The sequence below is a fragment of the Astyanax mexicanus genome, chromosome 24 (assembly GCF_023375975.1).
Source record: "Astyanax mexicanus isolate ESR-SI-001 chromosome 24, AstMex3_surface, whole genome shotgun sequence".
NCBI lineage: Eukaryota > Metazoa > Chordata > Actinopteri > Characiformes > Acestrorhamphidae > Astyanax > Astyanax mexicanus.
The window spans coordinates 3,398,664-3,423,502 of NC_064431.1; the positions used below are offsets into that span (position 1 = coordinate 3,398,664).

At 36.8% G+C, this 24,839-nt stretch overlaps 2 protein-coding genes across 2 annotated transcripts; both read right to left on the minus strand.

The window, feature by feature from the left end:
* Nucleotides 1-189: 189 nt before the first annotated feature.
* asb14a (ankyrin repeat and SOCS box containing 14a) lies at nt 190-10,381 on the minus strand. The gene is made up of 10 exons (XM_007251533.4): nt 10,245-10,381; nt 9,079-9,345; nt 8,495-8,547; nt 8,264-8,395; nt 7,017-7,175; nt 5,972-6,217; nt 4,890-5,061; nt 3,263-3,806; nt 901-1,054; nt 190-765 (listed from the first exon to the last, which is right to left on the minus strand). Exons 2-10 carry the CDS (start codon nt 9,204-9,206, stop codon nt 587-589), a joined length of 1,767 nt encoding a protein of 588 aa, XP_007251595.3. The 5' UTR covers nt 9,207-9,345; nt 10,245-10,381; the 3' UTR covers nt 190-586.
* A 7,585-nt stretch (nt 10,382-17,966) lies between these two features.
* On the minus strand, nt 17,967-20,485 carry rps23 (ribosomal protein S23). The gene is made up of 4 exons (XM_007251476.4): nt 20,378-20,485; nt 18,472-18,631; nt 18,253-18,373; nt 17,967-18,154 (listed from the first exon to the last, which is right to left on the minus strand). The coding sequence occupies exons 1-4, from the start codon at nt 20,379-20,381 to the stop codon at nt 18,008-18,010; spliced, it is 432 nt and encodes a 143-aa protein (XP_007251538.1). The 5' UTR covers nt 20,382-20,485; the 3' UTR covers nt 17,967-18,007.
* Between the last annotated feature and the right edge of the window lie 4,354 nt (nt 20,486-24,839).

Consider the following 24,839-nt stretch of genomic DNA (forward strand, 5'->3'; position numbering starts at 1 on the left):
ATAAGCAAGTGTTCCAATACTTTTGGCCACACAGTGTAGCTCCAGTGTTATACAGCAGTGTAAAGGGTGGTACAGTGTAATGCATACTGTAGATGTTCTGGAGTTAGGTGAGATCAGTGCAAATGATGATCATAGACTCCATGTTCCATTATCGAAAATTATAGCAATGAATTAACAGACAAAGAGACATTACAAATTATAAGATTTTTTATTAATCTGCAAAAGAATGAATAATGAATTTTCTAGAATTACCTAGATATAATTACAGATAATCAACTTGGAGTACAAAACATACAAATACATACATGTTTGTCATTATTAATTTAACAAAAAGCTCTGTAACAATTTGTTACATAAAGATTTGTGTGCAGCACTCAAAAAAAAGGAGGCAGTTTCCCAGACAGGTACTGAGCCTAGTCCTTTTATTGGAAAATCCAAGACTAGTCCAAGACTAGACTTATTCCATGTCTGGGAAACTGCCCCATGATGATTAATAGCAGTTGATAGGCTAATCCACTAAGGCAAAGAACAGAAAGCAGTTCCTGCCTGACACTGTTAATTGTGACCAGAGCTGAAGCCACTCATGTCACTTAGACTGACCTTGACACTTCTGGCCATAGAGGTCGTACTCTTTGTATAAGATATAGTCCTTCAGCCGGTTTGGCAGAGGCAGGAAGCTCATAAAGACGGGAGCCCTGAGGCGCAGGCGGCCCAGACAGCTCCTGATCTTCAGCCGGCACAGGTGCTGCAAGCAGCGGGCGTTCTCTGAAACAGTCATTATATACAGTACAACTCATTTGTATCTGTACATTTTTGTCACTTTGGCTTTGTAATAAGACCAGTGTAAACACCTCGACATGCCAAAAGTCATGGGATAGAAATAACTCTCTTTCTACTCACCTTGAATCCTACAGATCTCTGGCCACTGTTTCTGCTCCATCAGGGCCGCCTTCAGTTTGCAGCAGAACATGACATGGTCGACATAATCCAACATCATGCGCACAATGTTTCCGGCCAGATGCTTCAGCCAGTAGACAGTGATCACCTCACAGAACTGCAGAGTAAAAAAAAAAAAAACAAGCAAAAGAAAACAATAATCTGTAAATCCTCAGATACCACCTGTTATTGGGTTTCACCTGGAAATATGACAATATGCAATGCAGACACTAAAACACTCTTCACCTTAAAGACTTGTATGTGGGCTATGCATACACTGATGAATCATTTACAGCAGTTAGTGAATCATTTTCAGTACTGAAAGTTTGTAGTAGGTACTTAATGGTGTCTCTTAGATACTAAATCATTTTTAATTAATTATTAATATCAGTTTCTGAGTCATTTACAGCAGACAGTGAATCATTTATAGGAGATACTGAATCATTTGTATCAGGTTTTCAAACATTTAGAGCAGATACTGAATCATTTATAGTAGTTGGTGAATAGTTTATGATACATTTGTGGTAGATACTGAATCTTCTATAGTAGATACTGAATCATATGTAATAGATATGGAAATATTTAAAATAGTATTTGTAATAGATACTGAATAATTTATAGCAGTTTTTTAATCAATTATAGCAGCTACTGAATTGTAGATAGTAGATACTGATCCATTTGTAGTAGAAACTGTAATAAACTTGTAATAGATACTAAATTATTTACAGCATCTACTGAACCATGTGTAGCATTTGTAGCCATTTTTGAAAGCTCCAGAGCATATAGGAAATCATTTATAGTACAAACTGATACATTTATAGTTGACACAGAATCACTTACAGCAGTTACGGAATCATTCATACTAGATAAAGAATCATTTGTAGCAGTTTTTAAAACATTTAAAGCAGATCCTGAATCATTTGTAATAGATAATGAATCACAGCATTTGCAGAATGATTTATAGTAGATACTAAATCATTTTTAGCCGTTTTTAAAACATTTCTAATGGATACTGAATCACTTACAGCAGTAACGAAATCATTTATAGTAGATACTGAATCATTTCTAATGGACAGAGCAGTTATGTAATCCTTCATAGTAAATATAGAATCATTTGTAGCAGTTTTAAAAAAATTAGAGCAGATCCTAAATCATTTATAGAAAATTCCAAGACATTTATAGTAGATACTGAATCATTTCTAATGGATACTTAATCACCTACAGCCATTGGCGTAGGAACCGGGGGGGATGGGTGGGACATGTCCCACCCAATATTGGAAACAGGTGGATTTGTCCCCCCCAAAAATTATATCGTTTCGCTCAGATCAGCTGTACTATTAATGAGGAGACAGACCGGACCAATCACGGAGCCGGTTCAGGTATTAAGTCCCGCCTCTCAGCACAAACAGCCAATCAGCTTGCTGGTTTTACAAAATTATTATTTGTGATTAAAAGTAATTTCCACAAATGTTGTTCTAAGAAACTATAGGGTGGGCTTGGGTTCATATTGGCAAATGTGTCCCCCCCAATATCAAACCTGCTCCTACGCCCTTGCCTACAGCAGTTACGGAATTATTTATAATAGGTACAGAATCATTTGTAGCAGTTTTTTAAACATTTAGAGCAAATCCTGAATCATTTATAGGAAATACTAAGATATTTGTAATAGATACTGAATCGCTTACAGCAGTTACTGAATCATTTATAGTAGATACTGAATCATTAGTAATAGATACTGAATCGCTTACAGCAGTTACTGAATCATTTATAGTAGATACTGAATCATTTGTAATAGATACTGAATCGCTTACAGCAGTTACTGAATCATTTGTAGCAGTTTTTAAAACATTTAGAGCAGATCCTGAATCATTTATAGGAAATACTAAGAAATTTGTAATAGATACTGAATCGCTTACAGCAGTTACTGAATCATTTATAGTAGATACTGAATCATTAGTAATAGATACTGAATCGCTTACAGCAGTTTCTGAATCATTTATAGTAGATACTGAATCATTTGCAATAGATACTGAATCGCTTACAGCAGTTACTGAATCATTTATAGTAGATACTGAATCATTTGTAATAGATACTGAATCGCTTACAGCAGTTACTGAATCATTTGTAGCAGTTTTTAAAACATTTAGAGCAGATCCTGAATCATTTATAGGAAATACTAAGAAATTTGTAATAGATACTGAATTGCCTACAGCAGTTTCAGAATCATTTATAGTAGATACTGAATCATTTGTAGCAGTTTTTGAAACATTTAGAACAGGTCCTGAATCATTCATCAGTGCTGGTCTAGCAGTATTGTAACTCTCACCAAGTTGTCCTTGATGACAGAAGGGGACCAGCCCTCATAATCGGCCGGCACGTGGGACTCATCTCCGTACTGGCAGTCGAAGCAGCGGTGCACGTCATACCCGTAGTTGAAGAGCATCCTCAGCAGAAGCTCATCCTTCAGAGCGTACTGCAGGGCGGAGGGGAAATGGGTGGTGTTCACCCTGCAGTAGTAGTTGACGTTGGCGCCGTACCTCAGTAAAGTGTCTATCAGTTCATAGTTGCCCAGGCGCAGCGCCACCTGCAGGCACTTGACTGGGTCCTGGTTGGGCATGGCTCCGGCCTCCAGCAGCAACCTGGTGGAGCGCAGGTCCTCGTTACAGACGGCGAAGTACAGGGCCGACTTGCGCTGGTCGTCGTAGTTGCGGCGCACCCAGGAGTACAGCATGAAGTTGGGGTCGTAGCCGGCGTTCAGCAACATCTCCAGGCACTGGATGTGTCCTCCAGCGGCCGCAGAGTGGAGAGGACTCATCCCACTGTCATCCACGGCCTCCCAGGTGGTTACCGGGATCAGGAGAGACAGAGCTCTAATAAAGGAAAAGTACAGCTGTTTACATCTATTGGAATACCCTAGCAAGACGTTAGCAACCACTCAACAACACCTTTGCAACCACTTGAAATACCCCAGCAATGAAATAGCAATACAGCAACACTTTAGCAGCCACTTCACACTAATATCAAAGCAACTGCATAGCAACACCCCAGAAACCACCCTAGAAACCATCAATTCTTGTATGTAGCAATTGCAATATCAACCACATGGAGCACCTTAGAAACTTAAAATTCCTAAGCAACTGCCCTCTCAAAAACTTGGGATACCACAGCAACCTCCTAAAACCACCAAGAAATACCACAGCAATTACTGTACATAGGAAACTTAGCAAACTGCTCAATAACCATTACTGCATCAACCAGCTAGCAACACCATAGTATCCACCTAGCAGCCACTTAGCGAGCGCCTTGGACACCATGGCAACAGCCTAGCAGCATCTAAGCATCGACTTATCATTACCATAGCAACATAGTTAGTAACACCTAAAGGCATTATAGCAACCACCTACGATATTATAACAACTCGCCAAACACCATGGCAACTACCTATGCTTTCATAGCAACGTGCTAAACACCTTAGCAATGACATAGCACCACCATAGCAATCACCTGGCAACACTTAGCAACAACCCAGCAGCACCTTAGCAAAATGAGTTTCTTTGATTTTACCAAATTCAAGAGGAAGATGGATGTATTACAAGTTACCAAACCAAGATGAAATGCTTGATTTTTTTGCACCAGGAGTGGCATAAAGTTGTCCAAAAGCAGTGTGTAAGACTAGTGGAGGAGAACATGATGCCACGATGCATGCATCTTTTTTGTTATTTCAGCCATTTCTCATTTTTTGCAAATAAATGCTCTGATTGACAATATTTTTATTTGGAATTTAGGAGAAATGTTGTCTGTAGTTTATAAAATAAAACAACAATGTTCATTTTACTCAAACATAAACCTATAAATAGCAAAATCAGAGAAACTGATTCAGAAACTGAAGTGGCCTCTTTATTTTTTCAGAGCTGTATATATAATGTTATATATTAACTGTGACAGGTCTTTACTTCACATGTCCGCGGTGTGCCACTCTGTGGATGGGGAGGTGGCCGGTGTGTTTTGGTATGTTAGCGTCAGCTCCGTACTCCAGCAGCAGAGAAATCACATTAGAGTTTCCGGATGCAGACGCCTCAAAGAGGATAGTAGCACTGTCCTGAGCCTGTGACATCACATCCGCCCCTACAGATCAAACACAGCTGCTTTACATACAGTAATACAGTAATAGTATTACACTCAGACAGGGCTGAGAGGTAAATCGAAATTATCTGATACATTAATGTACTGTTTTAATTGTATATTTACATAGATGCTGCCAGGGTGCAACAACCTAGAAACCACAGACTGGTTCTTGAAAATGTTTTATGGGGTGGTCTGAACAAATACTGCCTGAAAGGTCCAAATTATTGTGTGGAATAACAGTTCATTAAAAACGATTTAATTCATGATTGTTGTACTTTTTTACTTCAAATAAAAAAAAGTAACTATGTAACTTTTACTCAAAGTACATTTTAAATTGAGTACTTTTTTACTTTTATATTAGAGTTTAATTTTAGCAAAGTAAAGGTACTTTTACTCAATTTTTTAGTACTTTTTCCACCTCTGCATAGCACTCACGCAGCAACTGCATAGCAACACCCTGGAAACCACAGAGAAATACTATAGCGACTTACTTATGAGATTTAATCCATATTTATGCATAAATAAGAAGTAATCTGACTACATTCTGAACTTAGTAGTAAATAAAATCATTTTCACTCGTTTTAAAACAAGCTCTGTTCTGAATCTTAATTTTTTCACCAGCCATTTTTTCCTGGTTCTGTTTTTTATTTTTTATTTCTCTCCTTCACACTGTACATGCACGGTGAACTGTGGGTAATCTAAGGCCGTGAAGGATACGTCAGTTGCATCCTCTGCATGTTTTGGCTGAACACAAAGGGCCCTTCACTTTAGAACAGCTTTATATAATTTAGTGGCCAAGAAATGCAGCCCTAATTGGCTGTAGTCGAGACTTTGGAACGCAGCTAAAAACTCTGTGATGTCTATAGTTTGTGTTTACAGTACAGATTAGTACAGATAGTCAGTTTCTCACCTTTGCGGAGCAGGGCCTGCACTATCTCCAGGTGTCCAGCCTGTGCAGCCAGGGCCAGCGGGGTGAGGCCATAGGCACTTCTGGGGTCAGCATAAGCTCCTGACTTCAGCAGCAAGTTCACAAAGTCAGTCAGGCCCAGGCGGGCAGCCTCGTGCAGGGCTGTCCTGCGGTTAGCCCCCTCCTGGTTCACACGGACGTTATAAAACAGTAGGAGCTTCACCATGTCATAGTGGTTGTTTCGTATAGCTTTGGAAACATCAGGACACAGGAAGTGAAACAACAGAAAAAAAGTAAAAAAAAAAAGTGAAATTTAAGTTACATTTTGCAGTGGGAGGCATTTAAGAGTGGTCCAGCGGTCTAATCGCTGATTCGAATCCTGGACATGCACCTTGCCATCATCAGCCGAAGCCCTGAAAGAGCACAATTCGCCTTATTCTCTCTGGTTGGGTACAGCAGATTGTGCTCTTTCCCTTCATCACTCACAGGCAACCGTGAGCTGATGTATCAGAACCGAGTCGCTGCGCTTTCCTCCAAGCTTTAGCGCTGTGATGCTACTCAAAAAGAGGCGGAGTCTGACTTCATATGTATTGGAGGAGGCGTGTGCTAGTTAGTCTTCACCCTCCTCCTTGTGTTGTGGAATCACTAGTTGTTTGGGATATCATGGGTATAATTTGAGCTGAATAGGTAAGACAGTTAATCTAGCTAAATTGGGAAAAAATTGGGAAAAAAATAGAAACAAATTATTTAAAAACAGCTATATATACCACCATTTGAGAAATAATATTATTTCTAAATATAAATAATTACATATATATAATATTTTTTAATTTACTAAAAAATGATACTCAACTAAAACTATCACTTTAAAACAATGAGCTTTTATGGTCTTGGCTGAGAAACAGTGTCTTAAAGGAAGATTTTTTTGCATACATTGTTTATTGGCCTCTCTGTGCTAATAACATTAGTCATTTTGCAAAAAAACGTATTAGTATTAGTATAATATATAAATATAGATTTTTTTTATCTTTAAATTAACTCAGTATACCAAGCATTAGAGGCGTGTCCTCCTCTCCGTCCAGGCAGTCCGGACTGCTCCCGTTATCCAGCAGGTAGCAGGCATTATCCAACAGACCCTTCTCCACAGCCAGGAAGAGGGGAGTCTTACCCCGATGAGTTTTATTGTATTTAGCGTCTGTGGGAGATTCTGTGATAAAGCAAAATAATACAGCTGGAGGAACACAGGAACCAATTGACAGAAAAATACAATTTAAAATACAATTTAAAGCTTGAAAATAACATATTAACAGAGATGTAAGTAAGGTAGAACTACTTAACTACTGTACTTAAATACTAAAATACTATATCTGTATCTACTGGAGTATTATTTTTACTTCACTACTGTACTTAAGTACTAAAATACTGTATCTGTATCTACTGGAGTATTGTTTTTACTACACTACTGTACTTAAATACTAAAATACTATATCTGTATCTACTGGATTATTATTTTTACTTCACTACTACTGTACTTAAGTACTAAAATACTGTATCTGTATCTACTGGAGTATTATTTTTCTCCTACTTCCTAATACTTTACTACATATTTTGGATGAGTTAATATAATATAACTGTTCTTTTTATATTAAAAATTAAACAACAAATAAATAGATAACTGTTTTTATTATTTTTCTATTTTTTTTTTAAGTTGTTATGTAGGTCTTTATGGGTTTTGTTATATAAACAAATGTGAAATCTGTAATTAAGATTTTTATGTTTTTACTAATATTCACAAAACAATCTGAGAATGTATATTATTTTCATGGGTTTTGATTTGCAATATTCATATAAAAAATCTGAGAATGCTTATTATTTTTATGGGGTTTCGTTCTTCAAAAAGTCATGTTTTTTCATTACTTGTTTTAAAACTAATGTTAGAAGCATAGTCTTTATATAAGCTTGTAAAGTGCACTAAGGCGTTTTAGGACTTTGTCATTCTTACTGTTATTTTGTATAATTAATATTATACAAAATTAATAATTAATTGTATAATATAATTGATTATTAAGGTGTTTTTTGGAAAGAGTAATAGATGTGTAATATATAGAGACTGTGGGTGGTTCACAGTATAAAAAATTGCAACTATGTTGGGCATCAAATTCATGTAATGGCATTTTGCATATTTGCAATAACAACAATTTTATAATCCTGACACCAATGACTTTGAACATGAGCTTCACTCCTTACAGACTGCCAAGCAGAGATAGTGACAGAACAGGTGACATCACTCCAGACCTTTGAAGGTGATCTCCAGGATGAACTGGTTGTTCTGCGCGGCGGCCTCGTGTAAGGGAATCTGCCCTGTATTGTCCTCCTCAGAGAAAGCATCCTTATGAACGGCGAGTTTACGGAGCGCTGCCTCATCACCTGACATTTAAACAGCAACACAAATCTCAATCAGAAGAGTAAATAATATGAACATTTATTGTAAAATCACACTTTTTCCCAAAAATGCATCAATTTTACCTCGATTGATGGCACTGGAGATTTTGTCCCTTTCTGGACTGGTGTGTAATATTCTATAAACAAACATTTACCATTGTTTAGACATATTAATGCGTCTAAAAAAACAGAATATCATTGAAATGTTACTTTATTTCAGTAATTAGATGGTTTGGAGAGACATGTCATCTGCTGGTGTTGATCCACTGTGTTTTATTATCAAGTCTAAAGTCAGTGCAGTTTTGTTTTCCCACTAAATCTTACAGCACTTCATATCTTACAGCTTCCCTCTGCTACTGACAACTTTTATGGAGATGTGGATTTCATTTTCCAGCAGGATTTGGCACACTGCCCACAGTACTGCCAAAATGATCAATTGGTCTTATATAATATTCTAATTTTCTGAGACACTGATTTTTGAGTTTTCATTGAATCAATCAATCAATTCTAAAATTATGTCTCATGCACAACGATCATGCATAACATTATGACCACCTCCTTTTTTCTATACCCATTATGTTATGTATATATTATGCTTGATCGGTTTACACATTCTTACTCAACTCATTACACAACTCATTCAAAACACAGTCATAAACAAAGCCTACCTGCATTTATCTTCAGAAAAGATCTCCTTAAAAGCAATCTGCTTCTCATTTGGTAGAATGCTCTGCTCTATCATGTACTGGGTTGCCACGTCCTCATCCAAAAGCTCCCCTGAAGCCTCAAAGTCCATGATGGTGCCTCAAATTGGAGCCAAAACTGAAAAATCAGTCTTCCTAACTCTGAAACACCTTCTGCAGTGAATGTCAAAGAATCACAAGGTCAGCCTGAATTGATGCCACTCAACTTCAAGTCATGTGGCTCCTATTAATCTGCAAATTTAATGAAAAAAAAAAAACATTGTTACTTATCTTCTCAGTTTCTACTTTACCTAAATTTTATTTTATTATTTAAAGAGGAATATCTTAGGACAAGTCTCTCTCTCTCTCTCTCTCTCTCTCTCTCTCTCTCTATACATTTTTACAGCATTTTTTCAACAACTTAATATGGCTATTTTAATTAAAACTGTAAGATATAAGTTACAAAATGTTTTAGTAATTTTGACCTAATTTCTGTTTTTGGAATGCAGTTTTTAATTGCAATAGAATATATGCAAGAAAATAAATGTAAAAATTGGCCATTTTTATATTTTAATGTTAATTCTATACTCTTACTCTCTGATTAGATTTTATACCTCTGTTTATAAATTTTCATATTTATCTGTTTGTTTCAGTTTTTGTATTGTATACTTAATTATCTTTACCTTTATATTACTTTTTTCTTTGCATTTTGCAATTCTGCATTTTTTCACCCTAAAATCGTGTAGGTTAAAGAAAAGTAGTTTTACCCCATTTTACCCCAATTTCTGATGTTGAAATGCAGTTTGTAAAAAATTGTAAAATAAATTGTTTTTCCCCATTTTACCCAAATTGTTATTGTTGAAATACAGTTTGTAATTGCATTAAACAATATGCAAGAAAATAAATGTGGAAAATTGGCCATTTTTCTATCATCACTGTTGTATCACTTTAATAGTGTATATCAATACCATTGTAATTATATGTTAATAATGTTGCCCTACATGGGTATTAAACAAATTCTCCCCAACAGTAAACAAGTGTCCTCCTTCAGCCATCATGCTTCAGCTCCACTGAGCTTCTTCATCCTGCACCCATGATAAACGTCTTTACGAGACACTTGAATTCTTTGCATTAACAGAACTGTTACTCACCTGCTTCATACAGCTGTCAGCGCTGGTGATCCCTGATGACGAATGTTTGTGTTACAGGTTACTAAAGCAGCTCCTGTGCTGTGATGACCCTCAGCATGGTTTGGGGGTTGACTGTCTTCTTCTGAGCTGGAGGAGCAGTTATTTATGTTGTGGCTCTGCTATAAATATCTGATCATGGGACTGACCAAGGCCACCAAGCGTAGACCTGGCCCAGTGATCCCGTCTCCCGTCTCCCAGGAATGATTAAGTTACACTGTGTGAGTGTAAAGGCTGCTCCAGTTTACTCCACCTAGCAGGGTTAGCTGAGATACTACCAGTACACAGAGACCACTCCAGTTTCTGAATCAGTTTCTCTGATTTTGCTCTTTATAGGTTTATATTTGAGTAAAAGGAACATTTTTGTTTTATTCTTTAAACTACAGACAATATTTTCAAAAATTTTAAATATAAATATTTTCATTTAGAGCATTTATTTGCAAAAAGACCTCAAATAATGCAAAGAAAACAAGTTCATAATCAATATATAAGAGTTCAGAAATCAATATTTGGTGGAATAACCCTGGTTTTTAAATAAATCACAGTTTTTATGCATCTTGACATCATGTTCTCCTCCACCAGTCTTACACACTGCTTTTGGATACCTTAATGCCACTCCTGGTGCAAAATCATCTTGGTCAACCAGGTTGGTCAAGATTGGTCAGGTTGATCAATTGTAGACTTGTAGACCAGCTAACCACTGGTATTTGGTACTTTTGGCAGTGTGGGTAGTCCTGCTGGCAGTCCTGCTGGAAAATGAAATCCCCATCTCCATAAAAGTAAGATTTTGTGTGAAATCACTGCACTGACTTTGGACTTGATAAAACACACACCAGCAGATGACATTGCCAAAAGTGCCAATTGGTCTTATACAGCTCTGGAAAAAAAATTATAATAATAATAAGAGACCACTTAAAAATCAAACAAAGCTGAACTGCTTGGATTTCTTGCACCAGGAGTAAAGCAGCACAAAGTTATCCAAAAGCAGTGTGTAAGACTGGTGGAGGAGAACATGATGCCAAGATGCATACAAAAAAAACCTGTGATTAAAAACCAGGGTTATTCCAGCAAATATTGATTTCTGAACTCTTAACACTTTTTAAATATGAACTTGTTGTTTTCTTTGCATTATTTGAGGTCTGAAAGCTCTGCATCTTTTTTTTTTTTGTTGTTATTTCAGCCATTTCTCATTTTCTGCAAATAAATGCTCTAAATGACAATATTCTTATTTGGAATTTAGGATAAATGTTGTCTTTAGTTTATAGAATAAAACAACAATGATCATTTTACTCAAACATAAACCTATAAACGGCAAAATCAGAGAAAAACTGATTCAGAAACTGGAGTGGTCTCTTAGTTTTTTGTTTTTTTTTGTCCAGAGCTGTAAGGTCAGGAACTCTGGGCAGCTGGGTGAAGGTCAGTGGAGGGGGATTGGATAAATTAATGGATGGGTTAATGATTGGGTTGGGTGGACAGAGCTGTCAGAGTGCTGTCAGTCATGATTAGGCACCTCTGGAGTAAAGAATCTCGATGCAGTAGATGAGTAGATGGACAGACGGTTGAAATGCCATTTGAACGTCTGAAAGGCCATGAGTTTTACACCTTCTGACCACTAGATGGCAATCCCAAATGTACTGCATGTGGAAAACACTTTTTTGGCACCTGGATGAATAAATGCTCTACCTTGAACTGCAGACCCAGTTTGAAGCAAAAAATATATATATATATATATATATATATATATATATATATATATATATATATATATATATATATATATATATATAAGATGTATTTATAGTAAAACAGGATTTCTCTGTAAAACCTGTCAAGTTTTAGATTTAAAAATAAGGGAAATTTTCTGATGCCTTACATTTTAAGACAGGTTTACAAGAAATCTAAAATAACCACCTGTGAAACACTTACAAAGTACAATTAGATGATCAGAATCTGATAGGTCTACCTTTGTTGACACTGAAATGTTGTGGACATATGTAATTCCTTTACTACAGCCTAAATAAAACCCTTATATATATATATATATATATATATATATATATATATATATATATATATATATATATATATATATATATATATATATATATATATATATTTACATAAAAGTCTTCACTTTTTAATTTACTTCATATTGTTTTATTTAATGGATTTAAAATTGAACAAAGGGTGCACAAATTCTGCAAAATGACTGTTGGTGACCTAAAAATAGTATCATGAGCTTTTACAAATAGAGATAAAGACATGGACCAGATATATTCAAATATATATTTCCTCTCTCTCCAGCTCAACCATCTTTTCAACCCTTCCAAAACAATAAATTACACAACAATATTTGAGATTTGAACAAATTCTAACAACTGACCCTCCTGCTCCTGCCGCAAAACCAGCAAGCTGATTGGCTGTTTTTCTGAAAGGCGGGACTTTCTTTTTGATCCAGCTCCATGATTGGTTAAGAGATTTCCCATTCGCACTGCGCCTGTCTCCTACTAATAATGTTTTTTAAATAGAAACCGGAAAATTTACGGGAAAATACTAATACGTGAGGGCGGCGGGAATGAGCAGTAAAATACGGTAGTTTCCCGGCCAAAACGCCAGCCTCCTAAGATACGGCGATACAGGGCCTCAAATAAAAGCCTGACCCACAGTTGACACAGTTAGGACAGGTTCCTGCGGTCTGAGAGAGCAGAAGCACAATCTCATTGTGTGAAGTAGGTTAATACCATATGCTACCGCTCCAGGATGTTTTGGTGAGGGAGTAAAAAGCGCTGAAATATGGACTCCAGCTGTGAGGAGATGATTGAATTATGGTTCAGGTCAAACTAGGCCATCGCTCTGGTCTCCAACCAGCCCGTATAACATTTCTCATCATTTTTTTATCTTACCCCCCTGTGTTCCCGCTCTAATCTCCAGGGAATCCTCTTACACTCCACCATTTCATTTGTCTTTTTCAACCCTTCTACACCTCTGTACACACCGTTCTTTAACAGAGTCTCTGCTGGGTCTTGCATCATGCACTAGCTAAATCAAAGCGGCTCCATTTTTTTTAAATTATTCTGAATCAGTTTCTCTGATTTTAAGCATTGTCGTTTTATTCTATAAACTTCCAAATTCCAAATAGAACATCGTCATTTAGAGCATTCATTTGCAGTTCATATTCATAAAGTAGTTTTAAGAGTTCAGAAATCAATATTGGGTGGAATAACCCTGATAGTTTTTAATCACATTTTCAATTTTATGAATCTTGGCATCATGTTCTCCTCCACCAGTCTTACACACTGCTTTTGGATAACTTTATGCTGCTTTACTCCTGGTGCAAAAACTCAAGCAGCTCAGTTTGGTGGTTTGATGGCTTGTGATCATCCATCTTCCTCTTCCTCTTATATTCCAGACGTTTTTTTAATTTGGTAAAATCAAAGAAACTCATTATTTTCTTCCAGAGCTGTATGTTTAAAAAATAATTCAGTAGTAAAATGTGTGTGAATTCTGTGCCATACACAAATTTGGACTTAAAAAATGAATTATTATGATTACATTTTTACCTTCAGGATGCATCTTCATAGATTAGATACATAATTTCTCTCAGAAGTTACAATTAACAGTGCTTTAAAACTATTAGATGCCCTGATAGAAAAGAATATTGAACAAACTTTTTGTAATTTTTGGTTTGCATTACATGTTCTAATGTTGATGATGGAAAAACAACCTTTAATCAATCTTTAATAAACATTGTCTTACAGGCATTGGTTATTGTTAAAATTTATTTATTTTAAGGTGTTGAATAATTGGGACTCTCCTACACAAATAATAAAAAATATTATACATTATCATTATTATTTAAATGTCCACTGTAGCTTCATACATACAGTGAAAGCCAAAGGTTTGGGCTTGCTTTTTTCATTCATTGTTTTTCTTTTTTTCTTTGTTTAATTTACTTTCTTCATTGTAGATTAATATTAACGATATAAAATCATTAAAGGGACATATATGGAATTATGTAGTAAACAGTAAAAAAAAAAGTGTTAGTCCTCCACATTAATCTCCTGATCTAAACCTGATGAACTGAGTTGGTGATTTGAGGTGATTTAATTGGGATGCTATTGTTCAGCACCTCCAGGAACTCCTTCCTTCAAGACGCTGAGAAAACTATTCCAGGTGACTCTCCCTCGTGAAGATACAGAGATTAAAATATTACCAAGAGTCTGCAGATCTGTCCTCAAAGATAAATGTGATACTTAGAAGAATCTTAAGTACTAAACATATTCCGATGTGTTCCTGTATAGCTTTAATATTATAATCAATATAAAGTTTACTATGTAAACAATCTTAAAAAATAAGAGAAACACTTTGAAAGAGAGGAGATGTGTGCACACGCTTAACTGGTACTGTACATCACATAACTGCTTACTGAAGTGTTGGCCTCAATAGGCATTAAATTGGAAAACATAACATAAGTATTCAGAGTGTGGAATAATTTTTGTGGATAAGTTGGCTGGTGCTGATAAAAAAAAAAACAGTAAAACTTTACCCAGAACAGTGTATAATTGGATTAAATGGTCTTAATGTGGTTATATATATATATATATATATATATATATATATATATATATATATATATATATATATATATATTGTCCCCTGGCAAAGATCAGCCAGTGCTTTGATGTTTGGTGGCCCGTATACTGTGAAATAGAGAAAGCACTGGCAGTCCGTAGGAAAATCACGGCTTTTAATGTTCAAAGTGCAGACGAAAGCAATCGAGCACATGACTGCCTTTTCACACCCATGTGCACCTAATGGGTAATGTTCCAGAAACAGGAGCAGCTGCCCACGAAACAGCAGACCCAAAAATCTGAGCACAGTCCAGCTGAACAGGACCTAATAACTGCAACATCATCTTTACGATGGTGAATAATATTAAAAAGTCAATGAGAACAAACATAAATAACAGTGTGTAGAGAGAACAGTGTGTAAATCTACAGATCTACTGTAAGTGAACATTCACTTCCTGAAGTTAATGCTCAAACCTACACTGTAAATCAGAGAAAATTCATTGAACTCAAAAGTTTTGTTGTAACCAGTTACCCAAGAAATTTTAGGATCATGTAATATCATTTTTAAGTACAGTGCAGCGAACTTGGGCACTGAGTGATGTATGGGTTTAGAGGTGTGGCAGGAGGGAGATTGGCTGATTGGCTGAGCTGCAGCAGAAGCAGCAGCAGCGTGCCTCTGATAGCGTTGAAACGCAGATTATTGGACGTCAGCAGGGGGGCGGTATTATTGGTGTTATTGATTGACTGATCTGCATAATGTGATGCGGAAAGATAATTCTCACCTATAGCACAGTTGAACCTAAGACGTAGCAGTGCTGCAGAGGCAGAAATTACTGTACCACAATAAAAGCATTTTTTTTAAAGTTTAGGAAAAAATTATTACAATTTTAAGCAGGTCTGGTATGTTTAATTACTTCAAAGGAACACATTTCAGCTATTAATGGGAAAAATATATATGTTTTAGGGTTTAGTGGCTCTTTGATCCCACAGAAATGTAACCTACAGCTCTGGAAAAAATGAAGAGATCACTTCAGTTTCTGAATCAGTTTCTCTGATTTTGCTATTTATAGATATATGCTAGATAAAATGAGAAATGGCTGAAATAACAAACAAGATGCAGAGCTTTCAGACCTCAAATAATGCAAAGAAAAGTTCATATTCATAAAGTTCAGAAAGAGTTCAGAAATCAATATTTGGTGGAATAACCCTGGTTTTTAATCACAGTTTTTCTATGCATCTTGGCATCATGTTCTCCTCCACCAGTCTTACACACTGCTTTTGGATAACTTTATGCCTTTACTCCTGGTGCAAAAATTCAAGTAGTTCAGTTTGGTTTGATGGTTTGTGATCATCCACCTTCCTCTTGATTGGTAAAATCAACGAAAAACATCATTAAATGGTTTCTTATTTCTTTTGTCCAGATGTGTATATAAAACTAGAACTAGAACTGTACAAATTTGGCAGCTTGAGGTCAAATTTTTTCAACACTTCTCATAAACCTGCAGTGAAAATAAATGAAATACATGGGCAGACAAATCAAAGAACCCAAAAAATTCATGAATTCATAAATTCATGCCACAATTGTGTCCTCAATCCCACACGGTTGATTTCTATTATTAAACCGGCTCTGTTCTGGCTCGGCGTTTAAAGCCGACACAGCCCCGTCTGGACTCTGTAATGAAGCACAGCAGGGGCTATTGCGGTCAGTTGGCTTCACACAACAGCAGGGGAGGGCAGCCAACTTCTGCAGCCACACGTCTGAATGTGCTGCGTGTCGTTTCACTAATCGAACAGTCTGGACTGTTTTTTAGTGGACAGAATCTTAACTTTATTCCACGTTAGCAGCAAAAAGACAAATTCTGGTTAAACGGAAAGACTGCAATCCTCCAATATTTGCACAGTGGATTAGAGAAATGCTATAATTTATCAATTTTTATCAATCGATTAGGTATAGACTCAAGGGATCAACAGACAACATGGCAACCCTTCCAGGTGACTGAGCAGGTTAAGTAACTTGAAAAATTATTTAACGGTGCTGTGGGCAGTTAATTCTCTTTAGCAAGTGTTAAATTTGTAATAATGCATTTATAATTAAAAAAATAATAAACTTCATTAAAAAAATAACTTTATTGCTGAAATATTTTAAATGGTTAAATTAGTTCTTATGATAAAATAAGCATTCATGTTTTTATAGTAGGACAAAGTCAGTATAAAGGTAAAGAGCAATAAACACTATTATTCATACCCCTTGGAACGTTTCCATATTCTGTCACCTTGCAACCACAAACTTAAAGGGTTTTTATTGATATTTTAAGTGACAGACCAACACAAAGAAGCACATAATTGTAAAGTGGAATGAAAATGCCAAACATGGTTTTCAAAATTTGAGTGTGATGACCCAAATATTCATCCCCCTTCACTCTAAAACCCCTAAATCAAATCCAGTGCAATCAACGGTCTTCAAAAGTCACTGTCAATTAGTTAATTTTGTCTCAGTATAAATAAATACAGCTGTTCTGTGACTGAAAAAGTTTAAAGCCGGGTTAGACTATAAAAACATCCCAAGCTTTCAGCATCCTAAGAAGCACTGTTCAATCTATCATCAGAGAAGCAACAAAGAAGCCCATGGTCACTCTGGAGGAGCTGCAGAGATCCACAGCTCAGGTGAGAAACTGTCCACAGGAAAACTATAGTATTGCACTCCACGTATCTGTACTTTATGGATGAGTGGCAAGAAGAAAATTGTTGTTAAAAAAAGTACTTTTTTTCTTGTACTTTTGGCAGTGTGCCAAGTCCTGCTGGAAAATGAAATCACATTTTGAACAAAATGTAAGTAACTTTTTATTGAGATTCTAAATTTGAGATGCACTAGCATATAACGTTTTCAAGAGCCAAAACCACAACAACACACAATTTAAGTTCTGACTATAGGTGCGTGTTTAAATACTTAAAACTGTTCCGAAATCAGATTACTGCAGTTATCAGATTATTCAAAGTCATGTAAACAACATAGTCCAATTCATCTGTACTGTGCAAGCCATGAATATTTATGTTGTAAATGCCAGGTACTTTAAAAACAAAGCTTTTTAAAAACAAAACAAGGCAATACAGTTGATGTTTTGAAAAATTGTCATTTATTGTGTACTGGGCATGTATTTATGACCTAGGTCTCTCCTTCTTGCCTTTGTAGAGGGCCAGGAGGGAAACGTTGGCCACCTTCACCACCTTGAAACGCACACCAGGGATATCACCGACGGCATGGCCTTTACGACCAAACCCTGCCACCAGAACTTCATCGTTTTCCTAAAAAGAGAAGAGAAAACAAAGCAGTGAAAATCTAGAAAACAGCAGCGTATCATATTCAGTATTACTGACAATAAATCCAAAACAAATATATTTACCTCAATGAAGTTCAGGCAACCGTCGTTGGGCACGAAAGCGGTAATCTTCTTGCCGTTCTTGATCAGCTGGACCCTGACGCACTTCCTAATAGCAGAGTTAGGCTGCTTGGCTTCAACACCACTGCAGAGAGGTGAACAAATAAAATAAAGAGACTTTAAACATCAGACATCAAGAATCACATCAACAACATCAGCTTTATCATCAAATCATCAACTTACACTTTCTCAAGGACAATTCCTTTGGCGTGTGAAGCTCCTCCGAAGGGGTTAGCCTTCAGGGCGGTGCCCAGATTGGCCTTCTTGTACTGTTTATCGTGCCATTTCTGCTCACGGCGGTGGTCCCGCAGCTTTCTGGCGGTACGAAGTCCACGACACTTGCCTGAAAAAACAGAATAAATTAAATTGTGGTACTAAATAATTTCTAATTGGAATCTAAACAGTGAGAAGTCTACCTATACAGATTGCTGTTGATGCTACAAATAAGAAGAGAATGCCTTAAAATTGCTCTTAAAATAGCAAGAACTAGAATTATTAAATAGTCTTGTCTGGGTTTCTTACACACAAGCATAATCATGTGTTATAATCAGTAAGTTGTTGAGATGAAGATGGTCTAAGGATCATAAAGATCAACACCAGTAAAAATCTCCCACCTAAATGATTAAAATCAATTCATTCTAGACAGGAAACAAATCTGCATAATGCATACTCTCAATATAGCCTATACAAACAATGCTACCTTCAGGTTTTTGTGCATTATATAGTGTAAACATGTAAAGGAGTATAAACTACTGAAACAGCAGTAAACCACTGATCTCAACATAAGAAACACACAAAATTGGGAAACAACTATCGATAAATAAAAAGAAATGACTGAAACCAATAAAAAAAAAATCCCCACTATGAGAAAACAGTTAATGTACAGTAAAGTGGGCAATATGGCCCTAAATCATTACTTATACACACACGTTTATACATATCCCTACCAGTAACATTACAAAAAAAACATACACCTTACAAAAGATCTTAATATAAAATATCAAAAGATGGTTTAACTGTGATATATAAAATTCAGATATTTGCATGAACAGAATTGCTGAATACCCAGCATTTGTAAATGTCACCTATAATTTGCTTTGTAATTTTTTAATTAATAAGAAAGGTACATTAACTATCAACTTACATCTAGCAAAATCGGTTTAGGGCCCTAAACTTCTAGCTATGCAATAAAAAAAAAGAAGTGGATCATAACCCTCACTAATAGGAAAAACAAATGATGAGCATAAAAAATAATTGCGACTAATTAAAAAAAAAAAAAAAAAAAAAACAATAATCAGCAATACGTCTACTAACTACTACATCTGTCATTAAATGCAGCCATAGACATAACATTGAACAGAATTTTTAATATTTTCTTAACTGTAACTCATCAAAACCCTGATTCTGAAGTATGTGGCAAAAATAAAATTAGTTAAAACAAACTCTAATGACTTTGTAGGTATTTAAGTATATTGCTATCACACACAATTTATTGCGCATTGTGGGAACATCTTTTTGTGTACAGGTCACTACCGTACAGTACAATGGTGGGTTTTATATTGATCACATTGGTAACGGAATAACATTTTATTAACATAAATTTAGAAATATCGCAATATAGATTTTTTTTTTTTTTTTGCCATATCGTCCAGACCTAGCAGCCACCAGCTAAACTAGATTACCCAGTGAACGCTATTGGTTTGGTAGTTAATGCGGGCTTTCCAGAGGAGCTCACACACTCCAAGTTATATCTAAACACTGACAGTCCTTTAAACGATATAAACCCGCTGTTATTACTAAATTTTAATGTCTATATCAGGGAGGCAAATTTGTATTTCTGGGTTTGGTTTCTGCTGGCCCGGAGGAGCCGCGGTCTCGCCTCGCTACTCTTTAACATGGCGCTGCTTCTCTCCACGTTGCCGCGACGCTTTTAAATACAACAAAACACCGAAATCTCGTATCACGAACCCGATTTACCCACAAATACACCTCAATAAGACTGTTATAAATTTAAACATTCGGTCCTGCGCGCTGATTTAAGCCTAAAACAGCGAATTTAAGAGGTTTTAAGAGACACTGAAGCTCCTACCCATGCTGGAGGATCCGAGTCCGGGGAGGAAAGACCGATCCCACAATGCTCCGCGGTAATGCAGCCTCTCAGGACCCCCTATAGGTGTCCACGCAAATGCTCGCTTACACTATTTTACTTTTTATTAAAACATTAACTAATTATTGAATAAAAAACTCTTGTTAACTGAAATATATATCACTATATAAATATATTTAATGCAAATCCCTATGTTTAGTCATTAAGCTGAGTCCATGAAAGCCGAGCTGGATCTTTAATAAGGAAGCCTGTGTTGTAAATCTGTGATCTATAGATTATCTAAACAGCGAGTTTGGAGAAAGAGATGATTTGAAGATCTGCGATTCTCCACTCGCACGTTGCATTTCTTTAGAAAGAGCAAAGGAAAGCTAAAGTCGAAGCCAAAACCGATTAACCCAAGACGCAAAAAAAATAATAAATAATACAAAAATAAAATAGTATATAATTTTAGATTACAATGACATACATAACATACAACTCTGGAAAAGAACGAGAGACCACTTCAGTTTCTGAATCAGTTTCTCTGATTTTGCTGTTTATAGGTTTATGTTTGAGTATAATGAGCATTGCTGTTTTATACTATAAACTACAGACAACATTTCTCCCAAATTCCAAATACAAATATTGCTATTTAGAGCATTTATTTTCAGAAAATTAGAAATGGCTGAAATAACAAAAAAATGCAGAGCTTTCAGACCTCAAATAATGCAAAGAAAACAAGTTCATTTCATAAAGTTTTAAGAGCTCAGAAATCAATATTTGATCAATCATAGTAATCAGCCACCCTACCCTACAGATACCAACCACCCTAAAACACTATCGTGTCCATTAAGTAACTATTTAGTAACACAATTGCAGCCACCAAACAACGTCATATCAACCATCTGGACTATCATTGAAACCACAGAGCAACTTCTTAACAACCACCAAGCACCTGCATATCAATTACCTACACCCCATATTAGCAATATGGCATAACCATGGGCAAACACCCCTGGGATACCAAAGCAACAATCCAGCAACACATTTTCAACCACCAAGCAACACCATAGTAACTACCTAGCAAACCCACAGCCACTACCTTTTATAGCATATCAACCATCTAGCAACACTATTTTACCTACCTAGCAACACCATAGTAATTACCTAGTGACTCCACAGCAACCACCTGGTACACACATAGCAACTGCCTGGAAGTCAAGTTCGCTGATGATACAACCGTGCTGGGTCTCATCACCAAAGGCGACGAGTCAGCATACAGAGAGGAGGTGCAGCGGCTGACAGACTGGTGTACAGTCAACAACCTTCACCTGAATGTGGACAAGACAAAGGAAATGGTTGTTGACTTCAGGAGAGCACAACACACCCACTCTCCACTCAACATCGACGGGTCCTCTGTGGAGATTGTTAAGAGCACCAAGTTCCTTGGTGTCCACTTAGCAGATAACCTCACCTGGACCCTGAACACCAGCTCTACAGCCAAGAAAGCCCAGCAGCGTCTCTACTTCCTCCGGAAGCTGAGAAAGGCCCGTCTCCCTCCACCCATCCTCACACTCTTCTATAGAGGGACCATTGAGAGCATCCTGAGCAGCTGCATCACTGCCTGGTTTGGGACCTGCACCGTCTCTGACCGCAAGACCCTCCAGCGTATTGTGAGGACAGCTGAGAGGATCATCGGCGTCTCTCTCCCCTCCATCACGGACATTTACACCACCCGCAGCATCCGCAAAGCAACCAGCATTGTGAATGACCCCACTCATCCCTCACACGAACTGTTCTCCCTCCTGCCTTCGGGAAGAAGGTACCGCAGCATCCGGTCCAGCACGACCAGATTCTGCAACAGCTTCTACCCCCAAGCCATCAGACTCCTCAACTGCAGAGACTGAACTGATGGTTTTTCTGTACATGCACACACACTCTTACCCAACTTACCCCAGAAAATGGAAAGCACTAAAAACCCTACTACCTCACTGGACTCTATTGCACACTGTGTAATAGAGGTAATTACTACCTCACTGGTCTTTTTTGCACACTGCATAATTTGCACACTGTCTTGTTATTTATTATTCTTTGTCTGTATTGTGTTGTATTGTCTGTCTGCACTTTTGTACTGTTGCACTATTGTTCTGTCTACACTGTGTTTATGTGCACCATGGTCCCTGGAGGAACGTTGTTTCGTTTCACTGTGTACTCTGTATATAGCTGAAATGACAATAAAAACCACTTTGACTTTGACTTTGACTTTGAAATGAAAACCACTTAAATGGCAATTATAACGTTAGTGCTTAAATTAGGATAGAAAAATATTTATCTAGGGAATATGTCCATACCTGTAGGCTAAAAAGCATCCTTGCATAATAATGATAATTTAAGCACTCTGACTAAAATACTTTACAATATATCAACAGACATATACAGTATACAATAAAAATAAGTTTAAAAAAAGACACAATGATTCCTGCCTTTTGAATATTTTTTATTCCATAAAAGCATTTTTGTACAGACATTCTTCATGTCTTAATTATACAGAAAAAAAAGCCTTACAGTTGTTTTCTCAAGCCGCTTCTCTTATATTCCCCTCTGATGCAGGATGTTTTCCCTGCAGAGATCGCATACTAATTACCCCAACTGGGGCTGTGTGTGTGTGTGTGTATACGTGTGTGTATGAGGGCCTGTGTGTGTGTGCGCGTATGGGGGCCTGTGATGGGGGGTGATGTGCAGATCTGGGTCACTGCCTTGCCTGGCTGAACAGCAGGTAAGTCTAAAAATATTTAATCACATTGCTCATAAAGGCTTTTATGGTTTTATGGTTCATTAACATGTTTCGTTTCTCCGTAGCTTCATAGATTCATCTTTTCAGGTCCATTAAAACAGGATGAACAGTGTTTATGGTTTATTTAATGAGTCAGTGGCCATGTCCGAGCCGTGATCAATTTTTTTTAATCACTTCTTTTACAACTTGGTCAAACTATTTTATGCCAACTCTTTTGTATATATTGCCACATTACTGGCAGACAATGTCTAGCAAAAATGTAATAATAATATAATATTCTGTAACATATACCCATATAAAATCATAGTATCTATATACTCCTCCCAGTGCAGAACTGACAGTACCCAATCTGATTACATGAGCCGACCAATCTGAGAATACTACTGATAATTCAACTAACCATTCAAGTGAGTTTGAAATAACTATTTGATGAAGTGAATCAAGTTTCCTGTCATTTAAGTCAATTGAGTGTTCAAAAAACTCATTTTGGTAAACTGAACCAAGTCTCCAGTCATTTGATTCATTTGAATTGAGTGTTCTAAAAAAAATGTCTGGCTGCATTAAATCAAGTGTCCCATCCAAATGCATCATTGGAACTGAACAGGTTAAAATAATAAGTTTGGTAAACTGAATTGAGTCTCTTGTTGCTTGATTAAGTATTTGAATGATGTTTTAGGAAATTTTGTTTGGGTAAACTGAATCGGGAGACCTGTTACTTAATTCAGTATATAAAGGCAGGTGCACATCCGCAGAGCCATCTACAGACTGTTAGCCCTATCACAAAAAAGTTTAACCTCTTAGGCTTCTATACTCTTTTGGTGGTTCAGTTAGTAGTTAATAGAACAAGTTAACTGAATCAATCTGCGTTCAGTGCGACAGTTTATAATAATCATTTCGGTGAACTGAATCGAGTCTTCTGTTGTTTAAATAGCCAGATCATCACTGAAAAAGCTAAAGGGGCACTAAACACCCTGATGTGGGTTGACTCCACCCTCAGCTCAAATAAAAAAAAGGCTAAAACATGTGGGCAGTTGGAAAGGGCACTGAGTGATGTATGGGTTTAGGGGTGGGGCAGGAGGGAGAACCAATTGGCTGGGCTCCTGGCGCAGCAGTGTGTCTCTGAGAGTGGTGAGACGCAGATGATTGGACATCAGCAGGGGGGTGGTATTATTGATTGATTGATGTGCATATTGTGATTGAGGAAATTACCACAATTAAAGCATTTTTAAAGGTTAGAAAATGTTTATAAAACATTTAAGCAGGAATGGTAAGTTTCGTTACTTCAAAGTAACACATTTCAGCTATTAACGTAAAAAATATATGATTTAGAGTTTAGTGGCTCTTTAAGTTCGAAAAAGTCGATTTGTTAAAAGAATCAAGTCTCCCGATTCTTTCGATGGATCGGTTCGATTCATCATCGGGACGAAAGTAGGCTATTTCCAAAAAACCGTTTGAGCAAAAAGAATCGATTCTCCAGTGAGTCGCTCGGAAACAAAACAGTTTTAATTGAAGTGACTTAAGTCTGTTCATATATGAAAACTAACAAAAAGATTCGTTTCGAAAGAATCGGTTCGGTGAACTGACTCGTCCGTCCTGTGGCTACTGTGTCAGCATCAGCCCTGCACGTTCCTCGAGAAAGGTTGGGCGTGGCCGCGTGCTCGAGCTTTTGCC